The sequence below is a fragment of the Ambystoma mexicanum genome, chromosome 10, assembly GCF_040938575.1.
Source record: "Ambystoma mexicanum isolate Mex_15411 chromosome 10, UKY_AmexF1_1, whole genome shotgun sequence".
NCBI classification, from domain to species: domain Eukaryota; kingdom Metazoa; phylum Chordata; class Amphibia; order Caudata; family Ambystomatidae; genus Ambystoma; species Ambystoma mexicanum.
In genome coordinates, this window is record NC_090932.1 from 1012770867 (window position 1) to 1012796042 (window position 25176).

Below are 25176 nucleotides of genomic sequence, written 5' to 3' on the forward strand. Positions count from 1 at the left end.
GCCGCAAACTTTAACCCGCTGGACCCCTTTTAATTTTATTTGGTTCCGGTCGTGTTTATTCGCCATTTCTTTTTGTAAAGGTCTTTCTCGTGTTTTACTCTGCGCGCCAACCAGGTTTGGTTCCTTTGTTCGCCATCCTTTGTCAGGCTTCTGCACAGAAGCCCTCCTGAGGCGCCTGAGAGTCTGGGTGGACAGGATGTGAGGGAGGGGTTTTTGGCCCCCTGCACAGGGTCTCCTTGGAGACCCAAGTCACACTTTTGTTTGATTGGCTGGATGACTGTCCTGCCAGGACAGTCACCCTGCTTTGTGATGGGCAGTGCAGGACCCTCCAGTCTTCCACCTTCTTGTCAGTCCGACAGTCGCTCCAGGAACCGTGAGCCTGCAGCACCTGCCAGGAACTTCTGCCTCAGCTACAGCATTCTTCTTCTACTAAGGTACTGTTCAAATCCGGTTGTTCGTTCCGTCCGACCGCGATGAAAGTGTTTCAAATCTTTTGCTAATCTGAGGGCTTGTCCTTCTCTACTCTTTTAAATAACTTTTCTGCCAACCAACTTCGTTTCGAACTCTTGGCAAAAACTTAACCGCGAACTACTCTGAACTGTGTGATCCTCTGCAAGGACTCTGAAACATTAACATTGGCCCAGGCCTATTGATTTGAATCCTAGTGCCAATAAGCCTTTTCTAGATTTCCCTGCCTACTTACTTGTTGGTGCTGCTTGATTTTGAATAACCTTGTGTTTCCCTCCCTTTTTTAAATTGCTGGAGTGCCATTTTGCTCACACTTAATTTTGAGCTTAACTTGTCCAGAATTCATTGGGTGTTGTGTAGTATATTAAGATTGTGATTTTCTGCTGCTTCATATTAGTGAATTGTTTTATAATTGATGGTGTACATAAATGTATATTCTTTTACTCATAAACTGTCACGACCCACTTCCTGAACCCCCCCCCCGGCAGGCCCATGGGCCAGGAGGGGTCTCGGCTCGGGCCCCCAACAAGCTTAGGCATCCTTTACCTAGGCCCTCTTGGGGCCAGGCTCATACTTCATGAAGACTTGTGCTTGGGAACTACTTTATTTCAATGCCAGTCAACATGGAGGCATCCACATAGCTTGGCTCCTTGCAACCAAGCTATGCGGTATAGTGTTTTGGGTGTGGTAGCCTAGGGACTATTTCACCTGGACTACTTTCTTGATTCTATTTAAACCACACCCGACTTGGAGAACACGCTTTGCGTTATTTTGCAATCCTGCAACGTGACGCTCATCGTGTTCAGCAGCATCTGCGAACCTCGGAAGAACAACACCTGAAAAACAAAAGGAACTTCGTTATTAGCAGCAGCTTACCTGTGATTCCACCGCTAGCTGCCCTCTGCTCCTGCAAACAGCATCCAAGGAACAGCGAGCCTCCCGGACCGTCGGATCTGCAAAACGAGAGAAACAAGACATTAGACATTTACAATTGTGCCGGCAGCTTACCTCTCAAGTCGCCCATCGACCAGCACCACCTTGAGGCTTCTTGCTCCGGGTGAGCACCGCAACCTACGGGAACAAAAGACAACAGGTTTGCAAAGGCAAGGCGTCATAGCGCTGCGCATAGTGCCTACTTACCGCATCAAAGCGCTCTTGAAACACCATCACCCTCGGTGAGTCCAAATTCAGCCAAGGTTCCACGGCAAACTTCCACACACCTGAGGAGAGAGAAAAGACATTATTGAATCCAAGAAAGGCTTACAGTATACAGTAATAAGACTGACCTGAAAAACTCTAAAGGGCAGCATCAGTGAAGTAACTAGATTGCATTCGCCCACAAAGGACAACGAGCCCCTGCCTAGAAGGCAGGACGGAGAGCATGCCAAAATCCATAACAAGATGAGGAAAGGTCCGGGGAGGGGCTGCGGGCATACAGGGTGTTGGGAGGCTCTTACCCCAGTTGCCCAGTCTTGAACATTGCCCACCTGTTTTCCAGGCAGAACTTCCCCGCTGATTATACCAGGGAGCGGCTGAGAAGGGCACCAGAGTCCCCGCAGCTGGGTGGTGTCCCTGTGGATATCAGGTGAGCGTAACAGAAACCTTGAGTCAGTGTTTGTTTGAACCATAGCAATTGCTGTCCTTTGTGTAACTTCTGATACTGCTCACTTTACTCTTGAGATAAGTCTGGCTGCTCAGCCATCGCTACCACTTTACTGTGTAGTACAAGCTTGTACCAAAGGTGAATTTGTACTTGCACTTGTAGTCTTAATTGTGTGTGGTGTTCCCAAAGGGTACTGCATATGATTCTGCCTAACACAGCGTTGGATGATGAGCACAGTGCCGGAATCAGGGTCGCTGGTTTCCTGAAGGTGAGTATGTTAATACAATGCGATGATGAACACTGGCTTGCAGGAGGTGAGTATGCTGATGCGATCAGATGGTGAACGCTGGCTTCCAGAAGGTGGGTATGCAGATGCAATGAGATGGTGACGCTGGCTTCCAGAAGGTGAGAATGCAGATGCGATGAGATGGTGATCGCTGGCTTCCAGAAGGTGAGTATGCAGATGCGGTGAGATGGTGAACGCTGGCTTTCAGAAGGTAAATAAGCTGGTCCTAGCGGCGGTGAGCGTCACGTTGCATGAAGATGCAAAGTAACGTGATGCATGGATCAGTTTGAGGGCGGGTCTTATATAGCCCTGGACTGTTTAGCCACTTCCTGGAGCAGCCTGGCTTGGCACGCCCTGTCACACCTAATACTAGATTCACGTGCGAAGTGGGCCTGAAGCGTTCCCAATGATCTGGTCTTCTTCATGAGCCTGGCGCGCCAGGACAAAACCCACCTGGCTCCATGTTGTGCCCCATAAGGGGCTCTGGAGTGCCCCATTGGAGGGCAGATGGGCAGCAACTGTGTCCCAGGTGGCGCATACACGATCATTCTGTGGCTACGTCATTAAGCTCTTAAGCTCTAAGTCAAATCAGGCTGTACATCCATCAGCAACAGATCACTCTTAGCCACGCCTGTAGTAAATTCCAGACTCAACTACTGCAATAGCTTTCTATTTGGGACGTCCCAGGGTAATCTCCACTCCCTTCAAACCACTCAGAACAGCGCTGTATGAGCAGTTTATGGTTTACCTAAACGTGACCATATAAGAAACTCAAGAAGGGCCTTACACTGGCTTTCTGTCAGGCACAGAATCTATGCCATGCTTTTAGCACTCTCCTACAAATACTGGACCTCCACTGGCCCAAAATATCTCTAGGACTGCCTGACCGTAAATCACCCAACCTGGCATTTGCGCTCTAACGACAGCCATACATTCAAGCAATTGCAGTTCAGGCTGGCCAAATATGGAGGAACCAGTTTCGATTTGCAGGCACCTAAAGAATGGAATGCGCTTCCTGTAGCGCTGAGAGCCTCTCAATACCTGACGGAATTCAAGAGAGCGGTGAAAACCTACCTGTTAAACCTCAAACCAGGTTAATGCCTTTCTTGTATTGTCTGTCATTTTACTGTTCGTTGTGTGCTCTGATGCCCACGGGCATGTGGCACCATATAAATAATAATAATAATAAGTATGGACAAGGCTCTCTCTGGAAGGTTCAAAAAGTCTGAAGTAAAAGTTCTTTCAGTTCTCATTAATGCCTGGTCCTGGAGGATACCGCACCTTTTACAAAGAAAATCAAATGCGGGGTTGGTGCTCAGTGTCCCAGCATAAGCATATAGAATTTCCATGGAAAGTTGCTCTCGCAATTTTGTTGTTTAAGACCATAACAAAGTCTCAATCTCTGGTTATCTCCTTGGTAATGTTCATCCTACCAGGGTATAGTTGGTGTCATGCAGGAGCTGGCCTTAAACTAAGGCCTGGCGCAATGGGTAGACAGAAGGCCATCTTAATGTTTTTACAGGGCTCTTTCTAGCCCTCTCCTCACTTAAATCGTTCGAGGTCCTGGTTCTATGGCCTTCCAAACTAATCTCTCCTCCTTGTTGTCCTGTTACATGCTCATACCTGGGATTCTCTAAGGAAGGCATGGTATCAATAGTAGAAACAGACACAATGTATACAAATTTCAAAAATCTTTATTGGGCAATTTGGTTGGGTTGGTAGAGTTCCTAAATTGCCCTAACTCTAAAATGGGAGTAATCTCGACCATTAAATAAATAACCAACAGTCCCAATCAGCCTAGTCAACATAAAAAGCCTATACTAAGAAAACCTAACTTTGCCCTCCTTCTAAAAATGACAAATGTGTTAAGGAAATGCAAAAGAAAATAGTGTCTCAAAAGAAATGTCAGCATGGTTTTAAATTACAACTCCCTTCCCCACATTCAGCACCACAGGGTCTAGAGAGTTTCTGAAAAAAGTAAAGGTGGATGGCACAGTTCTTTCAGTCTTGCACACTTTGGCTTACTGGTGCAGTTTAATAGTTTAACAGTTCAGGCTTGGGCTTCAAGCTTCTGGTAGTTCAATCACTTCTGAAGGCTTTGTCCGCCTCGTCATGAATATACAGTTCCACTTTTGACCTTTACTGTACAGGCTTCCCTCTCCCGGGCTCGAGCCTCTTTTGCCTCGTGGGGGTTCTCTTCCCCAAGTTATGACTCGGGTATCTTTTCACTTTTGAAGACTTTCGAACCTACAAGGCTTTTACATAGACCTCTACATGACCACTTCGACTTTTCTTTCATAATACTACAATCCACAATCTTCCTCCTCATACAACACCAATGCCTGTTGGTAGTTGTAGTTTCTTATTGCCTTTGGTTTGCCTTCTAGGCCTCTTTCATAGTTCCTATATTTTGCCCTCTTGGCATAGACAGAGTTCACATACTTTGCTTGCTTTTCATTCATTCAACTTTCTTTCGAGATTGTGATTGCTTTCTTGCCTTTGATTCACAATCAGCTCAGAACATTTCACAGAGACTTTCAAATGTGCGATTTCACTTCGCAGGACCACTATATTACTTTGTATCCATCCCTTTTACAATTCAGCAATTGTCCTTTATCATTACGCATTTTATAAGCGTACACGCAACCTCTGGAGTTAGTTACTTTTGCTTTTAACACAAATATGACTTTTGTTGCCTTTGATAACTCACTGGTTGTGTTAATCAGTCTTCTTTCCTCAACGCTCTTCATGCAGCGTTCAAAGCCGTCTTCAATGCCTCCTCTTCTCCACCCCAAATCTGTCGTTCACCCGGGAGGGTTCCAGGCTGCTTTCAAGTACCTTGAAGGTGTCTTTCTTCTGCTCCCTCAGTTTCAGTCTTGGAACATTTACAGGTTCCCAAAAGTGAGGCATTCTCGCCTGGCTTTCTCTTGATCTTTGTAACTGCAGATAATCCCCTTGGCCTTTGGACTTCGATCGCCTGGTTCTCTTCATCTCCGAAAGAGCTGTTCCATCTCGTACCCAGCCTCGCTCACTGTGTGCCTGTGTGTGCCACCTTTTATTCATCTCAACGGGAGTGTTAACAAGTGGCAGGTGTTATACAGTTAGGATTATGTGCCTGACTCTGCCTGGCCTCATTACAGGGACAGCCCCACTGTAGGTCAGTGGAGGTAATTTGCCTGACCTCATTCCTCATCTTCCTCAGCTTAGCAGTGTTGTCAATGTAACATGGGGAGGAATTATGGGAGCTGTAGTTCCCCATAAAGTTAGCAGGGATAGGGGTTAGATGGGTTGCGGAAATAGGGGGATACCATGTCTCGCCATCAGGTGTTTATCCCCAACGCCTGAGGACCCCCTGCACAGGTGATCCTCCCTCACTTGTCCATCTCCAGGGTCGGCATCCAAAATGGATGGCCTTTCCCTGGCCACCTAAGTACGGGTTCCCCGGGGACTAGGTTGTGAAACACCCTCTGTTTCTTACAGATACCTTCTCTTTTTCCCTCCTTTGCCCAATATTTATCCCCATGCTTCCCCTGTACCTCGTTGATGCTTTGTCTCAGGCTCATTCCTCCAACCATCCCACGCTTCCACTTGTGTCTTCTATCAGTATCCTTTTTATACCTCTTGCTCTTCTATTATCCTCCTGCCCCTCTCTCCTATACCTGGTGATTCTCTGCTTAACCTCTCCACACTGATTACATGTCTCTTTAATGTCTCTTCCCTCTTAACCACCCTTTCTTTAGCCACCTCTATATCAGGGGCTGGCTTTTACAGCCTATCCTTAATGGCTTTCATCACCTCCTCCTTAAGGACTCCCAGATTTCTCTTTTTCTCCAGCCTCCATGGTGTATCGATCTCCCCAGTCTCCTGGGTCATTCTCTCTCCCCAACCTCTTCCTAGGTCTCTCTCCACAATCTCTTGGGTCTTCCTCTCCCAAGCTTCCTGGGTCTTTCACTCGCCACCCCCACCGCCCCCCAGCCATTCTCTCCCCAGGGCTCCATGTCTCTCGCCTCCCATCTCCACCTTACTCCTACCCTTTCCGTGTCTCTCCTTTGGCATCCTGCTCCACCTCCTGCACTCTTTACAAGCCACTGCCAAAAGAGCACCTTCTCGAGACAGCCTTCTGTCACAGACCCATGCCTTTAAAGGGCATTGACCCCGCCTTCCAGCACCTTTCTGGCATAAGGGAACTCGGGTGGGTCTCCCTATGCAATGGTTATGGAGATTGGCTGGTGGGTGCCCGCCCCTGGTAATGGCTTATAGTTTTGATGTGGGAATTGGGGTTGGTTAATCCCTCTGCAGGGACTTTCCTCACTCTACTTGCCACACTTTGGCCCACACTAGTGGAATTATACCTTACCTGACAGCCATTAGGATTGTGGAGACTTTGTGAGGTTACAGATTAACCTTTCCATGTTTCTGGGCCTCATTATGAATGTGGCGGTAAGGCAACAACGGTGCCGGTAGTGCTATTGTCGCTGTTGTTACCCTACCGCCACCCGCGAGTAGAACTCGTGATTGCACCAGCACCGTTATAAACGGTGCCGGTGCAAGCATGCTCCCCACCCCCATTCTGCCCTATCGAGCAGAATGGGGATCAGGAGCCCGGCCATACCGGCACCTGCGAATGGGCAATTACCGGCCCATTCAACTTGTAATGGGCCTGTAATGGCCCATTCGCGGGTGCCGGTAGGGAGTTTTTCGGCCAAGATCGTAATGAGACCCTCTGTCTTGGATCAGGTCCTGCTCCTTTCTACTATGGCTTTGTAAATAATTCCGGCAACTGCTCGAGGGGAGCTGAGCATGCAGATGCTGCCAGCACCGCAGGACCATCCTTCATAACTGTTTATTTCTGAACAAAGAGCAGGTTGTCGAGCAAATTGAGCAGTTTTCCCACAGCGGTCTGGATCTCACACTACTACCACCTGTTAACGTAATTAGGCACCCAACATCCACATAAGAGATGGGCAGTCTCCACAACTTCCCAGGAATCCTCAAAAGTGTATGTCAACAGATCCATAGCAGCCCTTCCTACACTTATGTTCTCCATCTAGGTTCACCTTTTTCAGAGTCTATTATAGACTGGCCCACATCCATTTCACCTCTAGTTTTCCATTTCCAGAGTTTACCCTATGGAAAATGCTAAAGTTAAGTCCTAATAAAAAATCCATCACCGTGTATAGGGCAGCTGGTGCATGCTGTGACGAATCGCAGGAGTCAGTCACTTTTCCCAGAGGGGAGCCTTTCTTTGTGAGGCTTGGAAGGTGAGCCCACTACTCAATATTCCCCCTAGGGGTGGCGGCAAGTGGGACCTCACAGCAAGCGAGACCTCACAGCGACAGACTCCCTTCTTGGGGACAAGTACTCCCATTCCACAGAGGAACTCCATAAAGCCCTCTCTCTTGGACCAACAGTAACATCAAGGCTTCAGAGAGACCCAGCAGACCAATCCACTGTTTGTTATTATGCCATAAGATCCAAGATCCCACCGGAAGAATTATCTGCTAAAACTGCTGTGAAGAAGAAGAGTGAGCGAGTAATATGATCAGTCGGTGGGTAGAAACCAGCAATACTGTGACTAGAAGAAATTAGTGAGTAATGGAAAGTGCTCAACTGGAATAGAAAAAGGACTATAATCCTCTGCTGGGGAGGGCCCAGCAATGTATCATACAAAGGGAAGAAGGAGCACTGTCGGAGAGAACTGAAACCTGGGATCAGCAGTATTGTGGAAGCTGACCGAGACTGGGAGATCCTCTAGCAACCAGCTAGCGTGTGAGAGAAGCACCAAGAAAGCTGAAGGCAGAGAAAAGCTGGGGAAGAAAATCCCAAGTGAGAGAGCCAGTCGTGAGTGGTGGCGTGACCAGTGAAAGGTGGAGTGTGAGGTCTGGCAAATCTGAGACCACTGTAATGATCGCCCTGTGGACAAGAACCAGGGAGAGCCCAAAGGAGAGAAAAAGCAGTCCTAAAGAAACAGTCCCTATCCTGCATGCAGGCACTATGACACCAACCAGTCTGAAAAAAGGTAATGGGGGCGGTCAGAGACCTGGGAGGGAACACGGGTATAACGAGTACCAGAATCCTACTCTTTACAGTAATACGAGCAAGAACCGAGTGAGTGAAGCCGATCACAGGACTTATCCTACTCGTCCCAGTAATACGAGTAAAAAACGAGAGAGTGAAGCCTGTGATACAATAAAGAATGGAGAGAGTGAGACTCATCACAGGACTCATTCTACTCGTCCCAGTGATACAAGAAAGAGACCCAGTAGATTAAGAATCATTGCAGGACTCATCTTATTCGTCTTATTAATAGATGAAGTTGCCAAGAGAACAAGAATATCTATTGGGTCTATTATACTTGCCCCAAAGAGAAAATCCGTAAACCAGAAAAGAAGAATCCTGATATTGGATATCTTCCTGATGAGGAGCCAAAGAACCATAGGTATACGGAGAACAGGAACAACTTAAAGAGGGATTCCATTTCCCCAGAGATAACAAAGAAAGAGTGACTTTCAGAGACACTTGAGAAAAACATAATAAGATAAATTCAAAGAGAGAAATTCAAATGCCAAGAACGCAGAGGAGGAGAAGTTTGCAAAGTCAAGAGAAAGGAGACGTGGAAAAGTCCCCTAAAGGAACTGACCAAGGTAATGCAAGAGATAGCCAAACACTATCTAAGAATCATATACTAAGAAGAAGGGATTCATTCTCCTGGGCTTTAGTTGTTTTGTCTTAGTGGTTGGGACAGTGCAGCTTAGTTTTAGACAGAGGACAGACTGTTTGCTTTGGACTTCACAACAGACGACAAACACCCTAATTAGTTTTGTTAGGCAGGGAAATACACAGATTAGGGACAGTGAGGCCATTTATTTATTATTTCAATAGAACATTTGCAAGAATGCCAAAAACTGGTATTCTCCTTCTTCTGACCTACCACAATACCCCAAGTCCATCATGGAGCCAAACACTATGGCCCTCATTACAGAGTTGCTGGTATCCTATCGGTAATTCCGGCTTGATACCTGCAACCCTGGCTTACCATCCCCGCCTCCTGATATCCTGGTATTAGGGGGATATTAAAGTCTGTGGCATTTCATCTGCTTCTCCATCCACGTATCTTCTCCCGACTCCTTTTCTTCCAGAGACTAAGCTCTGGGTAAGTGGGGGCACAATATGCCAACCCCCAGACAAGCCAGGTACTCCGAGACCAATATGGTGGCAGTATAAAAGCTTTGCCTAAAAGGAGGTTTGAATTTTTGTATACCTTCCAGCTCAGGTGACAAAGCAGTTTGTCCTTATTGTTGCTGTTCAGAAAGATGTGACCGAGGAGATCAAAGCATTATTTTGCAACACATCTGCCTCAACAAATGATCACCGGCCCTGTGATTGTGTGGTTAAGCATCACTTTTCAGAGGTGATGGGTCTTACCTTATGTCAATATTCATGTTGATAAAAGTTGTAGATTAGAACTTTTTACCAACTTTTCTGTACCTCTTTGAACACATCCTTCTGCATGTGAACCCCCATCCTCGTGAGTTTTTCCGATGAGAGGAGCAAAGCCAAAATACACCCTTCATAATGGCCTTCTGGAAGCAGAATGCACAATTACCCCAAAATTCCCTCCGTTCGGTCATGACAACTGCACACTGGTGTGCGGTCCCATTCATCTGATTCTTCCTGACCTTGGTCGTCACCCTTAGGAAGGTCACCCACGTTTTAGTGACAATCGGGGGATTGCGGGAGAGAGGAGCAGGCCGTGGAGGCCTTTGTAGAGGAAGTGGTTCAGGGACCACCTGTTGGGGTGGTAAGGTTGGTAGAGAAAGTGCCAGAAGGTCTTAATCACTCTGAGGTGAACTGCAGTAGGAGCCTCTCGCCCTGCCAACTGAAGCAGAGTACCAGCGGAAGCCGTCACGTTCCTTATTGGGTCTATTAAACAACCTATCATTGCAGGGGAGGACCTGTTACTATGGTGCAAGAACACTTGATGAGGAGATGGTCACTGCTACAGGTCTGTATCCATGAAGGTGGGAGAGATGTGTGGGGACCAGCAGAAGCCACCCTCATAGTGGCCAGTTCTACCGTGGAGGAACATGAGTTCCATGCCACTTCAGCGAATTGAGAGAGGCTCAAATTTGGTTCTAACAAAAATGCTGACAGTGGTGCACACCTGGTAACAATTGATATAGAAATTCAAATCATCATTATATGTACAGAAGAGCTGGTTTAAGAATTTAAAGGTGCGGGGGAGGAAAAAAGGCCTTGGCACAAAGCCTAAATCAGAAAAGAGAAAATAGAAGAGGACCCAAAAAGTGGGGCCCTCCCGTCCCCTGCACACTGTTTACTGATGCCACATAGGGCCTTCAAATATATGGATATAGATATATAACAGCAGTTTGTTAGTTGAGCATATAACAATTTATTTGGCAAAGAGGAAAACAAAATTTGCCAAAAGGCACATTCTGTTGTACAAAGTAATTCGTGACGTTTAACATATTAAAACAAATTGCGAAGAAGCAATAAATGATGGAGAGGTGATGCTGTCCAATTGTGGAGTGGCCGACGCGTTTCGAGGGTAACCTCTTCTTCATAAGGGCCCAATTGAACTGTTGACAACATTTCAAGGAGACAAAAAGTAAAATCTTTTATTTTATTTCCATAACAGTCAAGGACTGACTGACAAGCTGTACATAACTCGGGATGCTAGCGAGATGGTGAAGAGCAGAATACTGGAGATCTAGTATGGTGAAAAGAGTGAACTAACAGATCAAAGAGAAACACTCTATACTAATAGCTAAACACATAACAAAGGAGATGTATTGTGTGAGATCCACCTACATGGTGGGATCTAGAAAATGGCGTGATGAAGAGTCAGACAGATCGAGATAAGCCAAAAGCGGTAGTGGGTTCTAAATAGCAAGGACCACCCTTGAATAGTGAAAAAGCTGAGTCAATATGGGGAGCGTGTTTAAGAAAAAACCATACCCCTCCTGTGGACGGAGAAAGAATAACTCCAAAAGAGCGCTACTGAATAAAATAAATAATACTTAAAATAAACCGGAATTGGTTTTAAAGAATGCACTCACTCGAGTTGCGGGACGAGTAGCCAAGGCAACAGGGGCATCCGTGTGGTCAACAAGTATTCGAAACAATTATACGATGCAGGGCATCTGCAAAGAGACACGTACTGCTGGCACCTAAGTGGGGACATATACATTTCTGTTATACTGGAGAAAAATAAACCTGGGGTCTCCCAACCGGGCAAAGGGACCCAAGTAGCGGTAGCTTACCTGTACAGTGCGGGGAACACTGTTAGTGGAAACTGAAACCGGCAGGCAGTGGCTCCGCGCGGTCGTAACCTAGGTAACGAGCTGTGCTGGGGACACGCCGTCAGACGTAGAAAGGAAACTAAATAATAAACATAGAAAAGGGCATAGAAGCCGGTGAGTGAGGAATATGGAGGCCATCATGCAATGGCGCATAGTGCAAGCGTACTCATAGGGACTGACCAGAGATCAGGATAAATAAGAAAAGTAGAGTTAATATGTTCCATAATGAAACATAAGAATTCTGGTGTTCACCATCGCAACGCATTTTATAATTTTGGTTCTAATGGAACAGAAATTTGTGAATAGTACAATAATCGTTACAGTCATGGAACAGAAATTTGTGAATAGTACAATAATCGTTACAGTCATGATAGATAACACAAATGGTACATGCAGTTTACTCTTAATAGTCCAAAACAAATCATGTAGAGTCATGAGGTTCTGCCTGAGAGAGAAGGAAATCTGAGGCAGGGCAGGGCCAAGCGATACATTCTCCTGCCACATGTGGGGAGTATTTCTGCTTTCAAGTGGCCTGTGTGTGTGATTCAGTGTGAGCCACAGCAATGAAACAGTTGCCTTACCACGAGCCGCTGTTTTGTGCATGGCCCCTTGTGGGGGATCTGGTGCCTTCCTGGGCACACCTTCCACTCCCTACCCTACCTGAGACTCAGTGATCTCCTCCCCACTGCCTCATCCCCTGGTTTCTTGTAGACCCCTTGCTGCCTATTGCCCATCCTCACCCTCACACTGTTAGCTCCCTGCACCCTTTTTCTCTACTTCCTCACTGTGTTCTTCCCCCTATGATTGTAAAGTGCTCAGATGCTTTCAGAAGCTTGTTCTGCACTCAATAAATACCCTAATAACAACAACAACAACAACAGCTGAGCCCTCAGGAATGACCTGTGTACACTAATGCAGGAATGGGCCAACATAGTTGTTTGTCTGGGACCAGGCCCCTAAAAGACCTTCCCACTGGCTCTTGTTTTTGTCGTCATAAGGGGCCTCTATGTGTTGCCTCTGGTGTAAACTGGTTAGTCACCTGAGAACCTCTATGGTTCTTCCTAGGGCTGGTGAACACTCCAAATCAGCAGTGGCGCTGGGTGCTGAGAAGACATTTTTTATTTTTCTGGCCACAAAGTTCTTTGAAAATTACAGGGAAGGACCCTTGAAAATGTTCCCTAGGTGAAGTAAATGCTACCGGAGCGCCCTCGTTGAGATCATATCACAGGGAGAGTAGGGGTCTCAGGTGCGTTCTGGACCTAAACTCTTGAGACCTACCTTGTGAGGATGTGCAGCCATGAACAGCATCTCGGAGGACCTGCCCGAGGAAAAAAGCTTTGCGTGATATGCGTCTCTTTTTTTTCTCCCGCCTGCCCAGGTGAGTGCTTGATGTCTCACTAACCCTCCTGGTCCTCTTAATTCTGGTGGAAGATTTTCTATCTGATCCCCCCAGGCTCTGTGTGCAACATTGCTGCTTTTCCCTTCCATACTCTCTCCTTCCATTCCCCTCCCTCCTTCCGCCTCCCAGACCTCCCTCCTCCCGTGATTGGTGTTCGTAGTGTGTGTTTCCTGGCCTAGTCGCCGGGTTGCGTTGTGTATGTAGCTCTTTCTCCTGCCTGCCCAGGTGAGTGCTTGATGTCTCACTGACCCTTCTGGTCCTCTTGATTCTGGTGCCACATTTTATATCTGAGCCGCCCTGGCCCTGTGTGCAGCATTGCTGCTTTTCCCTTCCGTACTCTCTCCTTCCATCCCCCACCCTCCTCCCGCCTCCCAGCCCTTCCTTCTCCCGTGATTGGTGGGTTAATTGCTCTTAACTGACCTCCCAGGGCAGCCCTCTGCCTGGCATCCCAAAGGCAAAGAGCGGCTTCAACAGAGGCGGCTCCAGCTAGTGTCTTCAGGTGTCAGCAGGTGAAGTCAGTGGCCTGCCGTCAATCAGCAGCGACCAAGGAAGGTAGGAGTGACCCGGGTTAGGTATTGAACCTCACTCTACCCTGCAAACCTGTCGATATAGCAGACTCTAAAATGTAGATGTGTTTTTCACCTGTTTTAGAATTGCACTGTGGAAGTATTTAAAATTGCATTGTGAAACCTAGGCCTTTACCCCACTATTCAGGACTCTCAAATGTAGGTGTGTTTTTCTCCTGTTTTTAAAATTGCTTTGCCTCCTAGCAAGGCACCCATATAGCAAACCTTTCTACCACTATCTAAGTGCCTTTGTCTTGTCCAATTGTCAACTTGTCTCATCTCTCTCTGTCTCATCTGCTTGCACCCTGCACTGTGTCTTTCCCGGGTGTTCTCCCCTACCCCTTCCCACCCCCCTCCTCTTCTCTCCTCTCTCTACCTACTCTATGGTGCTCGCTGTCTCTCCTATATTTTCTAACTGCTTCTCTATCAACTATCCTGCCCTCCTCACTAAATCTGGTAGGAAGAGGTTTAAAAGAACATTCTGGTCTCCAACCTAGGCCTCCCTACCGCTGGCACATATACCAGTGCTTCCTCCAGGCAAACTCACCAACATCCTCTTTGTCGTTCTCTCGCCATACCTATGGACTCTACATATGGTCTCTGTGCTCTCTCCCTTCTCTTCCTCTCCCATTAATGGTGGCACCCGGTGGGAGGCCCTCCTGGCCTCCTTCCACTCCTCTAAGGTCATCATCAATGTTTACTTGAATGGTACCGAATGGTACCGTCTTGGTCCAAGGCCCTCAAGCCAACCTTCTCCTCTTTGATAGACGCTTCATCAATTTCCTTTCTTCTCCTGCTGACCCCTCTCTCCCCTCCATGTCTTCCTCGCCTCCCCTTGCTCTTGCTGTCTCCTCCTTGGCTACCTTGCCCTCTCCTCCTTCCTCTTCTGCCCCTCCCCTCGGGCTGCTTCTACACCTCCACATGGCGTACCTCTGATTTGTACCCCTCCCCGGAAGTCTCTCAAGGACGGCAACCTTCTCCATATTGCCACTCTAAACCCTTGCTCAGCTGTCAAACACTCCTCTGACATCTGCCGCCTCCTTGAGGAACTTGACCTTGATGTCTTTGGTCTCACAGAGACATGGTTCACGGCCAGCTCTGTCACGAGCTTTGACACTCTTGTCCCTGATGGCGACAAGATCCTCTCCACGCCCAGATCCAACCGTTCCGGAAGGGGTGTAGCCCTGATCTTCCTTGAGTGGATTCCTGCCTCTGTCATTCCTACTCAGGCCTACTCCTCTTTCAAATGACTTGTCTGCAGGCTCTCCCTATCTCCTGGGCATTCCCTTACTGTGGCTAACATCTATCGGCCACCTGGTCAGATCTCCTCTTTCCTCTCTGAGTGGACGGAATTCTCCTCTTCCATCCTCCTCTCAACCACTCAACTCCTCCTTCTTGGAGACTTCAACATCCACCTGGATGCTTCCTGTCCTTCCACTGGACTCTTTCGTGACCTCTGCAACTCTCTCTCTCTCCATTCTCCCCTCTGGCGCGACTCACTCTGTAGGGCACACTCAGATGTTCTGATCTCTTCAGACCGTACCCTTTCGGACCCTCTCACCACTCCTCTCTCCTGGAGTGATCACTTTCTCCTTTCCTCCCCTCTCTTCCCCTCAGGCCAAGCCAACTCCAATACTGCCACCTACCTTCTCGGTTATCTCACCCATGAAGCGTGTGTCAGTTGAGGCTTTTGCCACCACTTTCTCACCCCCTCATCCCCCCTTGACTGACTCACATCCTGACACAGCCCTTTCCATGCTCCACACTGCTATATATGATACTCTTGATGTTGTTGCCCCTATCATGAGGATCCGCTTGCAACACAATTCCAAGTGCAACTCTTGATACGACTCAGACCGCGTCACCCTTAAATGCAAGTACAGGGTGGCTGAGAGGAAATGGCGTGCTTCCGTTACATCCTCTGACAAACTGGCCTGCCGCCTGCTCCAAAGGCAATTCCTGCTCTTTGTCCGAACCAAGAAGAGAGCCCACATACAAGCCCACGTCTCTGCGGCATCTAACAACTCTGCTTAACTCTTTAAAATCTGCAAAGAGCTGGCCAATCCTGCTGCAGTCTCTACCTCTCCTGTCGCCTCCCAGGCCCTCTGCACGACCCTTACTACTGCTCATTTCATCTCTAAAACTCAGGACATCCTATCCTCTCTCTCTCTCTGTCCCCCTTCTCCCTCTACCCCCTGCTCTACCTCTGGCCCTTCTTCAGCCACCTCTCCCCCCTCCTTCTCTGCCTTTCTCCTGTTCTCCTCAGATGAGGTTTCTAGACAAGTCTGATCTATGAAAGTGTCGTCAAAACAGGTTCACCCCTGTTCTTACAAAACCATCAAGGACCACATTGACACCCTGGCTCCTGCTCTGGCTGATTTTTGCAACCACTCCTTTGCCACTGGAGTCTTCCCCTCCCCCCTGAAGCACTCCCTTGTGCACCCTCTTCTTAAGAAACCCTCTGCCGACCCTTCCTGCCCCGCGAACTATCGTTCAATCTCCATCCCTCCTTTCCTGGGCTAACTCCTGGAAAAGCTGGCCATCTCCCAGCTTAATCTTCACACTGAATCTGTTGGCTGTCTCCATGACAATTAGTCTGGCTTCAGAGCTGCCAGAAGCATGGAAACTGCTCTCCTGAACATCCGTGAAGACCTAATCTCCAACCTCAATTCCAACACCCCCTGTGTCCTCATCTTACTTGATCTCTCGCTTGCCTTTGACACGGTCAACCATGCCATCCTGCTCATCCGTCTCCGTGATGACCTGGGTATCACTGATCAAGCCCTGGCTTGGCTGACCTCCTTCCTCTCCGATCGACCCTCCCAGGTTCAACTTGGGTCCTTCCTCTCCTACAGCTTTATCTCTACATGTGGTGTTCCCCAGGGGTCTAACCTCTCTCCCTGGCTGTTTAAGCAATACCTGGCACTTCTTGCCCACCGCATTGCTGCTCTCTGCCCCAACCTTCAGTGCTATGCGGATGACACCCAACTCATTTTCAGGCTCCCTTCCACTACCTCTTCTTTTTCTCTCATCTCCGACTTTATGTCTGCCATCCAGAAGTGGTGTGCCACCAATGATCTCTGCTTTAATGCCAGTAAAACCGAGATTCTCCTCATCAGCACACCTGCTCCCTCCTTTCCTGTCACTCTCTGGCTGGCCACTCTTGGCCCTCTTCCTGCCCCTACCTGTGAGGCTAAAAACCTCAGCGTCATCTTCGACTCCACACATTTCTCTTCTCTCCTGGAAGTCACACTACCAGCTGCACCTCCTTAGAGGTATTCTTCCTTTCCTCTCCTTCCCCCAGAAGCTCACTGTCTCCAGAGCTCTGGTTCTTTCTATGCTGGACTACTGCAACAGCCTCTTTCTAAATCTGCCTGCCTCTACTCTCCTCCCTCTGCAACTCATCCAAAACAAGACTGCGAGACTTGTCCTTGGCCTCAAGCTCAGGGATCGTATCTCTCCAGGACTGAAATCTCTGCACTGCCTCCCAGTGGCGGCAAGGATTAAGTTCAAAACCCTCTGCATTGTCCACAAGGCCTTCTGGGGCTTGGGACCTCAATACCTTCAACTCTTTCTCCCTAAATATATTCCTTTTCAAGCTCTTCGCTCATCTGCCTCCAACTCCCTCAGGATCAGTCGCTTCTCCAAGCAGAGAGTTGGTGGTAGATCTCTTTCTTCTGCTGGGGCCTCCCTCTGGAACAGCCTCCCTGCCTCTCTGAAACTTGAGGGGAACCATCTCCGGTTCCGGAAGCACCTCAAGAGCTTCCTCTTTGCTTCTGCTTCCTCTCCTCCTTTCCCCTGCTGATCTCCTTGCTGAATCTTAAACTGCACTGGTTACTTGGCTACCCTCTGACCTTAGGCCCAGGTCCCTTCCCTGCCAGTTGCACACGTGCACTGCCTCCCTGGCAACCCTTGCACTTGGGGACTGTTTCTGTATCCCTACAGCTCCTACTAGCACTTGACACCTGATGTCTGCACTTACCCTTGCACTTGCCACCAGCTGGCCACACTTTTATTGATTGTCTTTATTTATTTTTATGCTATCCTGTGTACTGCACTGCCCCCTCCCCTTTCTCCCTGCACTTTTCCCCTCCTCTCCTCCCCTGCTGCACTTGCACATCTCAATGTCACCTGGCCTAGTAGGATCGTTGTCTCTGTCTTCCCTGTTTCCCCTTCCTTGCCTCGTCGCTCCTTGAAACACTTGTGTAAAGGCGCGTTATAAATGCCATATCATATCATATCATATCATGAATGTAGGCTGAAGCCTCCATAACTAGACACCAAGCTTGGGTAGAAAATTATCAAGAAAAAGTCAGTGAAAGACTGAAAAAATCAGTATTCACGGGCAAGGCATTCAATCCCTCAGTGTGGAAGGAAGAGGCGGGCGAATCCAGCAGGCACAACATGCTAGGAAATGCAGTCATGAGCACAGGCACCACGGTCAGACCATGTACAAAAACAACTGGTGATTTTGCTGTGAAATAAAAGGCTCTGGTCCAGTCCCTGTGACTGGGAATCCTTCTGGTATGGAGGAAAGGAGACGTGGTGGTGGAGTTCAGGTTATATGGCCTTGCTCATTCTCAAAAGTGGAGCAAATGTTCATCCACTTGAGTTGTATCCTGAGTTACATGGGTAATCCAGAGGAGGACCCCTTGCTCTGTGTGCCAGGAGAGTAAGAGAGTATGTTCATCGCTGCCACACCTCGATGATTATACTCAGCAAGGAAGCGACTTGTGTTGCTGTCTGTGTCTGCTCTTTTCCATAGAATTACTTTGCATTTTGGTGCCGGACTGTCCTTGTGGCTTGTGCCAGAGTGATATACCGATGGATATTTTCCCTCGGTTACGGCGGAGTGAGTTAAACGTGACTGCGAACGCGCATTAGTGGGTACAATCTCATAGAACAGGTTATTTGGCATTGTTTTTCTTCGCAGAGGGATCTCACCTGTTTTTCATATCTATTTAGCCCTTTTCCAATTCCTTCTTGACCCATTTCCCTTAGACTGGACTGAATTCTTGGGAGTGCTAAACTCTTGAGAAAAAACTGTCCGTCTTTCTAGAGATTTCAACTCTATTCTTTCATTCCATAACACCTTAAACACTATACCATGACTTTCTTATGTATATTATGTTAATGTGCTTTTGTGCTGTGCCAAATCACTAGCCTAGACATTTCAAGCTGATCAATGATGGCCCCATTTAGTCCCGTTTCAACATGCTTCTACACTTGATGACGACCCTTCCTTAATCTGTAGTCAGTGTTTCACTAATTCGCTCTCTGCATGAATTGCTTCTACTCCATTTAACTAGAAAAAACACTCTTTGCAGGGGGTATTTCCCCCACCATAGAACACAGCCAGTACAACTTCCCCCTGCTTCCAGTGCCAAGCTTCCCTCACAAGTATGCAATGTCACCAACTTGTTCCTCTTTGGCCAATATTCTCAAGGCAGTATTGCCACTTTCTGCCTCACCTCTGCGGTCATCGATACACCCCTACTTTTACTAATGCTCACACCAGTTTCATAAATGCACCACTAGCCTTGGGCATTAGCTACGCAATGCCCTTTTCTTTCTCCTTGCCAACATTTGCCCTCCGGCGAGAACTACGAAGGAACCGCTTCACAGCAACATTTAGCAGGACTGGGCCACATAATAATAATGGCAGTTCAAAAACTCCTTCACCACATATGGTCGATATAGAATGCTGACATATTGGATCGCTTTTCTTTTAAATGTATGCTTCGGCTACCACACCAAGAACCTCTTACTTAACTATAAAATAAATATAATTGAGCTTCAATTGAATTGGGTCAATTGAATTACCACCACATTAATGTGGGTGCTGTTGGAAATGGAGGTAGTGCGGCCAGCGCCCCACTGAAGGCAAACTCATGTACACTATGCCAGTCCCCTTTCCAATTCTTCACGAAAAGCCGCACCAAATGTTAGCCAACACCTTTGACACCACCAACACAGCCAATCCTATTGGCTTTGCCAATGCGTGTTTCACCTGTTTAATAGCAAATGGGAGTCGCACATGCGTAGGGGTTCTTGGGTCCTTTTCCATACTCCTTGACCCCAGCTTACCCCGGTCCGCAATGTGACTGAATTCTTATTAGAGGGTGCCCCCACCCATAACTTGTGGGTGATGGCAAATAGGATAGGAACAGCTAGAATACCACTTGTATTGCACATGTTATGCAGTCAGGACTCAAACCACCATATATTGAGTGTGTACGTTTATTAGTCATGTAAGCGCCCAGTCGCTTCCCAGCTAGACTGGCTCTTTATAAATCCCATTCATACATGTCATGGCAGTCTGTTGCAGTGCAGAACTATGTACAGAACATTTACATATAGTGCAACACCTCGGGTCATGAAAGGCACTGAGAGGGTGGTCCGGGCCTCGCCTCGGAGACTCCTGTATTAGCAAGAACAGCGAGACCCTAGTGAGATGCCATCCACAATATGGGCCATAAAAACCCTTCATGGATGAGAACATCAAATGAACAGCAGCAAACCTTCGTGCAAAGGGGCTTTTGGAGAGGGCTGCATTCCCATGGAGGTCCCAGCGGCTCTGGAGTGGACCTTGTCTATCCTGGTGGAAACAATTATTGGACACGGGACCCGCCGCCCATCCAATCGGAGCTTGCCAAGTCATCAGGGCCAGTGAACCACTTTTAAATGCAGGATGGCATTGAGTCGCTCAACATGTCCCGAGTGGCGCCTCCCTCTCTGCCAGCTTCCATCGGATGTAGGGCCCCGTGATCCATATGTTGGCAAGACTGCCTTCTACCTGGTGGCAATAAAAGGGAGGGGACGCAGGGTTTACAAGAGGGCCATGTTGTCGGCTTGTACAGGTTTCCATTGCTACCTGGAATTAGTAGTAACCCAGATGGGTCTGTTTTTTTTTTTCTCTGCTTCTGTCTTTCAGCGCCACCTGCTTGTATACCTGTCTGGTGGCTGCCAGCCATGTCTTTCCTGCCAACAAGCACAGGCTGTTTGGGTGGTCGTGTGTGATTTGCCATTCACTGTCCCGCCCACTGTGGAAATTCCCTGGGCCAAGCCTCCACAGTGACATGCTGTTGGATTAGCTCCGGAAACAGATGTCACGCAGTAGCTTCTGACCCTCAAAGGGGGTGTGTGTAATCCAATCCAAAGGCAAATCCTCTGGGTTCCCGGCTTCTCACCCTGCACAATTCGCGAGCGAGATCTGGGTAGCACACAGACAGGGCTCTGGCCCCCGCTCTGGGGGTGCTGTGTATCTGAGCTGCTTCCATCCTGCCCCAATCCCTCTCAGAGATATTTCTGCGCAGTGAGGGTGAAAACTGTTCAGTTCTGGTGAGGGTGAAAACGGTGAAAACTCTTCAGTTCTGGATTATTTTGAACTTCCTGAGACGCCTGCTCTATACTTCCTAGCCAGAAAGTGTCCCAATCGGTGAACTCATTTTTTTCCCTCCCACCGGACCAAAGACTTCAGCCAGGTCATTCTCCCAGCAAGCCTTTGTCATCCTTCAATCAAGTGTTTATCTCTGGTGTCTTCAATGGGACCACCCTCTAAAAATATCTGACTACTCTTGGAAACAGAACAGTTTTAGAATAAGACCCATTGTAGACATTTTTTGCGGTTGGTAGGACCAGTAGTGGTTCATCTTAACGTAACTTACAACTGGTTATTTGTGAATTTCAAGACCGGGAATGGATGTTGCTTGGAAAATGAAGCAGAATTTACTCTGTGCCATGACGAGGATTGGCAGCACAATATTAATGGGTTTTTCTTTCTGGCTGGCTGTTTTTAGGACACTGCTCCAGGCCACCATCCTAAATCCCAAATGGTTTAGCAGGTCTGGGTTCATATGGCAAACCGCGTCCTTCTGTCACGCCTGGTGCTGCCTTTTTAGGGGTGCTCCCAATCTATCAGCAACATTATTGGCCACCAGGAATCAAAAGGCAAACAGACGTGCCCCGCACTGCCATTGGCTTCCTCAGGACATATCACAGTCTTCAATCAGCTTAGCTGTGAGTGAGACTCCATCATGGATGTGCCCCATCGTGGCCTGGGCCTTTGCTTTCTCTGCTGTGAGTCAATGGTGGCCATTTGCAGGAACTGTCATGGGGGAGGTGTGGGGGGGTGCCTCCTCTACAAACACAGAATGTCGGATTAAATACGTGTCCTTCACTTTCATCCGGTGCCTGACCTCTACCTTACCTGTGGATAGGTGTTTGTTGCCGCTCATGTTTCATTGCAAGCCATCAGGTTGGGAGGGTTTCTGATCTGGCAGAGCAAGTGAGTCGCACTCACTCACTCTCATGCTCGCCAAGCAGCGCGGGAGAATTCAGGCCGCTCCACTCGCTGTGGAATCACCACTCCCAGAGCGGGGTAGCAAGGGGGAGAGGGGCTCACATCATTCAGGGCCAACTCGCCTGAAAAGGTAGTGCAAGAACCTGCCACACGTGACATGCACTAACAGCTCTGTATCATTGAGCCTCATGCATACACATGTACTTAGTGGTTCTTTAGCTTTGCTAATGCATGTTTGTTTGGGGTGTATACCTGCGTTCTTACCTTGAGACTTCAGATACTGCACAGGTGATTATCAACATAGAGATCCATGAATGGGTCAGGGGTTGGCCAATCAAAGGTTAGTGCTGAGTGTACATGCTGTATCCTGCCCTATGATTGGCCAATATCCCTTGGTGTAGAATTCAACTTTCTTTGGTAGCTTTACATGATAGTACGTCACTTCCCACTCACTTATTGCATCAGTCAGATCCATTGCACTGTACTGGCTAAGGTCCTTGAGCGCCGGCCCATGAATGTACTTAGCTTATCCTATCTTGAGGTGGAGATCATCTACCTCCCAAGACAGAGAACCTGACCAAACGCTAAGGCAATCCTTACATTAAGGCAGGCCTTGTTGAGACCGCTACAGATGGCTTGTCTCTTCTCTCACATGTTGCTGGGGCTGTAGCATAAAATGTTCAGCTTGATGTTCTCATCCCAGTGACGCAGTAGAAGGAAGAGGTGGCGCGCAGCCCCCTTAAGGCAGCTGAGGTCTATGCCCTCGGGCAATTGTTGATCTCGTAGCCACGTGTCCGCCTTGGCAGCCACAAGCTCCCACTCGGTGAAGAACTCAGCACACTGGTGCTCCAGCCAGGCTAGTGCCACAGCTGTGGCCCAGCTGCTACTCTCCAGCTCAGCCTCACCTGCAAAGCCTTCTGGTTCGGGGAAGCTGACACTGGCCTCCGAGGTGGCGGGAGAGTGCTCACAGGCATCCGTCTCCGAGCCACGCCCGCTGTCTGCCTGCTGCCACATGGAGCTCAGGACCTCTGGACAGGAGTTAAAGGACTGGTAGAAAGTGCCAGGCGGGATATCCCTGCTCAGGATTGGGTGCTGCTCTGAGGCCCAGTCGTGGCTCAGCCGGGGCCGATGGCGGTCCACTCGTCCCACATCTTCTCCTGACCTGGAGGTGACATCTTTATGCTCCGGCAGTGGGCTAATGGCCCGGCGGCTGCTACTAGCACTGCTACTTGAGGCGGTGCCATCTTGGCTGGCTCTGGCGGTCAGTGCCCTTGGGGAGACGCTGGAGACAGGACTCAGGCTGGCTCTGTGGGATGCGTATGGCGACGCTCTGCACAGGCGGTCCAGTGGAATCTGAACCACATGTGAGAAGGTGTCATTCAGATGAAATGCTCCATGGGCCAACTGGAGCCGGACCTAGGGTGGGAGAAAGAGAATAAAGGTACATATTGGTGAAGTGGGAAGCCACAAAAGGAGTCTATGCTGGCTAAACATCAGTCAAAACACTCAAAATGTTCCTTGTTTTCCTCAAAGCAAGCCTAATCCCCAGTCATGCATGCAAACAGCAGAAACACCATTTCCAAATAGAGAGTTAAGGAAGTTACTTCTAAAAAGGTAAAGTCTACGCATTTTGGCAGTGCCAATGTTAAGGTACAAACATCCAGACCAAATCAACTACTTCCCTACTACAAAGGCAACACCCCCATACATGTTACCATAACTCACCTACATCACAAAACAAGACACACTTTAAGTGTAGCATTTGTGGAGGTTACTTAATATTTAAAGGACGTTCTGTGAAGTTGTGTGTTAGTGACCGCTAGCAGTGGGCTGAGAGCCATGTCGCAGAATTATCGATTTTTTTGCTGACTTTCATATGCTCAAACATAATGTGTTTCTCTCCTCGCCTTTGATCTCTCTGCTAGCAGTGGGCTGAGACCAATGAGCTGGGAGTCACTGAGAACGAAGTACTTGGGAACCTTCATGAGAGACTATGTCCTGATGGATGTCGACACCGGGTGGCATAAGCTCGGCGAGGGACAACCTGACAAAATGATCTTTGCACTAACAAAAATGCTGCAAGAGATATTTACAACAGATACATGGAGAGCAAAACTATATACATCCAAGTAAGATGCATACAAAAGTAATGGTTTCAGATGAGACAAGATCAACACAGGTTACCAATGAGTGGCAGAAGACCTTTTTATCACGAAACGTACATCAAAACCACTCCATAGACGGATGGCTTCAAGAGCTATATAGTTTTGTTTTGCTTCCTGTTACCTTTACATACTGGTAATTCCAAAAGATAGTATTTAAGCTACATTTTTAGTCCACAGAATAATATCAGAGTTTGATTTTATTTCGTTTTATTTCAGTTGCATTTCTCTTGATTGCATATTTTGTTTTCTATGTTTTAAAATATATTGTTATGATGTTCCAGAGTTGTAAACGAAGTGGCAAAGGTTTGAAATAAACAATGAGCCGTAATAATAAAAAAAGATGAGCTGGAATGAGCTGAGAATAATACCACAGAATGGTCGATTTTTAGATGACTTTCATATCTTCAAACATTGTTACTCGTTCTGGATCTACTGTTTAGGATTCTGTTTACTCTCCTTCTCTTTAATCTGCTCTGCCACAAATGGTTGTGATGGTCTATGTAATCAGCTGAGAAGCATGAGATGCAAAGGGCTATTTTTAGCTGACTCTTATAGTTCTCAAAAGGTATTTTTTAAACACTAAACCTGTTCAGGTCAAAATATGTATTTTCTAATTGTATTAGTGTGATATAGTTAAACTTCACACACTTAAATTAAACAATCATACATATACACATCGAACCTTCTATCATCTCGCAAAAATAAAATTACTGTACAATCGGCATTAAACATTTACATCCACATTAAAATGTCACAACATACACTTAAAATCATTCTATGGAGGCAATGAGTTCATCTAGGTCAATTCCAAGTATCCTATACTAATCACAAATATCAATAAAAGAACAATTTCTAAAATTGGTCATAGTAGAGTGCTCAGTGCCCCCATCATTTCATTGACTTCCTTATTTAATATGTTATCTACCTCAATCCATGCTCTTATAACAGCCAATGTCATAGATAGACTATAACCTGAATTACAGTGATACCAAAATAATTTCCCTGAAATCTCTGGAATATCCTCCACATGTGCCCTGTAGAACCGCTGCCAAATATTGAGAAAC

General features: G+C 47.6%; 1 protein-coding gene across 4 annotated transcripts in view; it reads right to left on the reverse strand.

The window, feature by feature from the left end:
* Window positions 1–10746: 10746 nt before the first annotated feature.
* The window catches only part of VWA5B2 (von Willebrand factor A domain containing 5B2), a 967193-nt gene continuing 952763 nt past the window's right edge, over window positions 10747–25176 (reverse strand). For all 4 annotated transcript variants that reach the window (XM_069618816.1, XM_069618815.1, XM_069618818.1 and 1 more), the window contains 4 exons: window positions 22548–23363; window positions 11642–11759; window positions 11438–11548; window positions 10747–10957 (listed from right to left, as the gene is read on the reverse strand). In XM_069618816.1, the coding sequence (XP_069474917.1) occupies window positions 22596–23363 (768 nt within the window). In that variant the 3' untranslated portion in view covers window positions 10747–10957; window positions 11438–11548; window positions 11642–11759; window positions 22548–22595. The remainder of the gene's footprint in view (window positions 10958–11437; window positions 11549–11641; window positions 11760–22547; window positions 23364–25176) is intronic.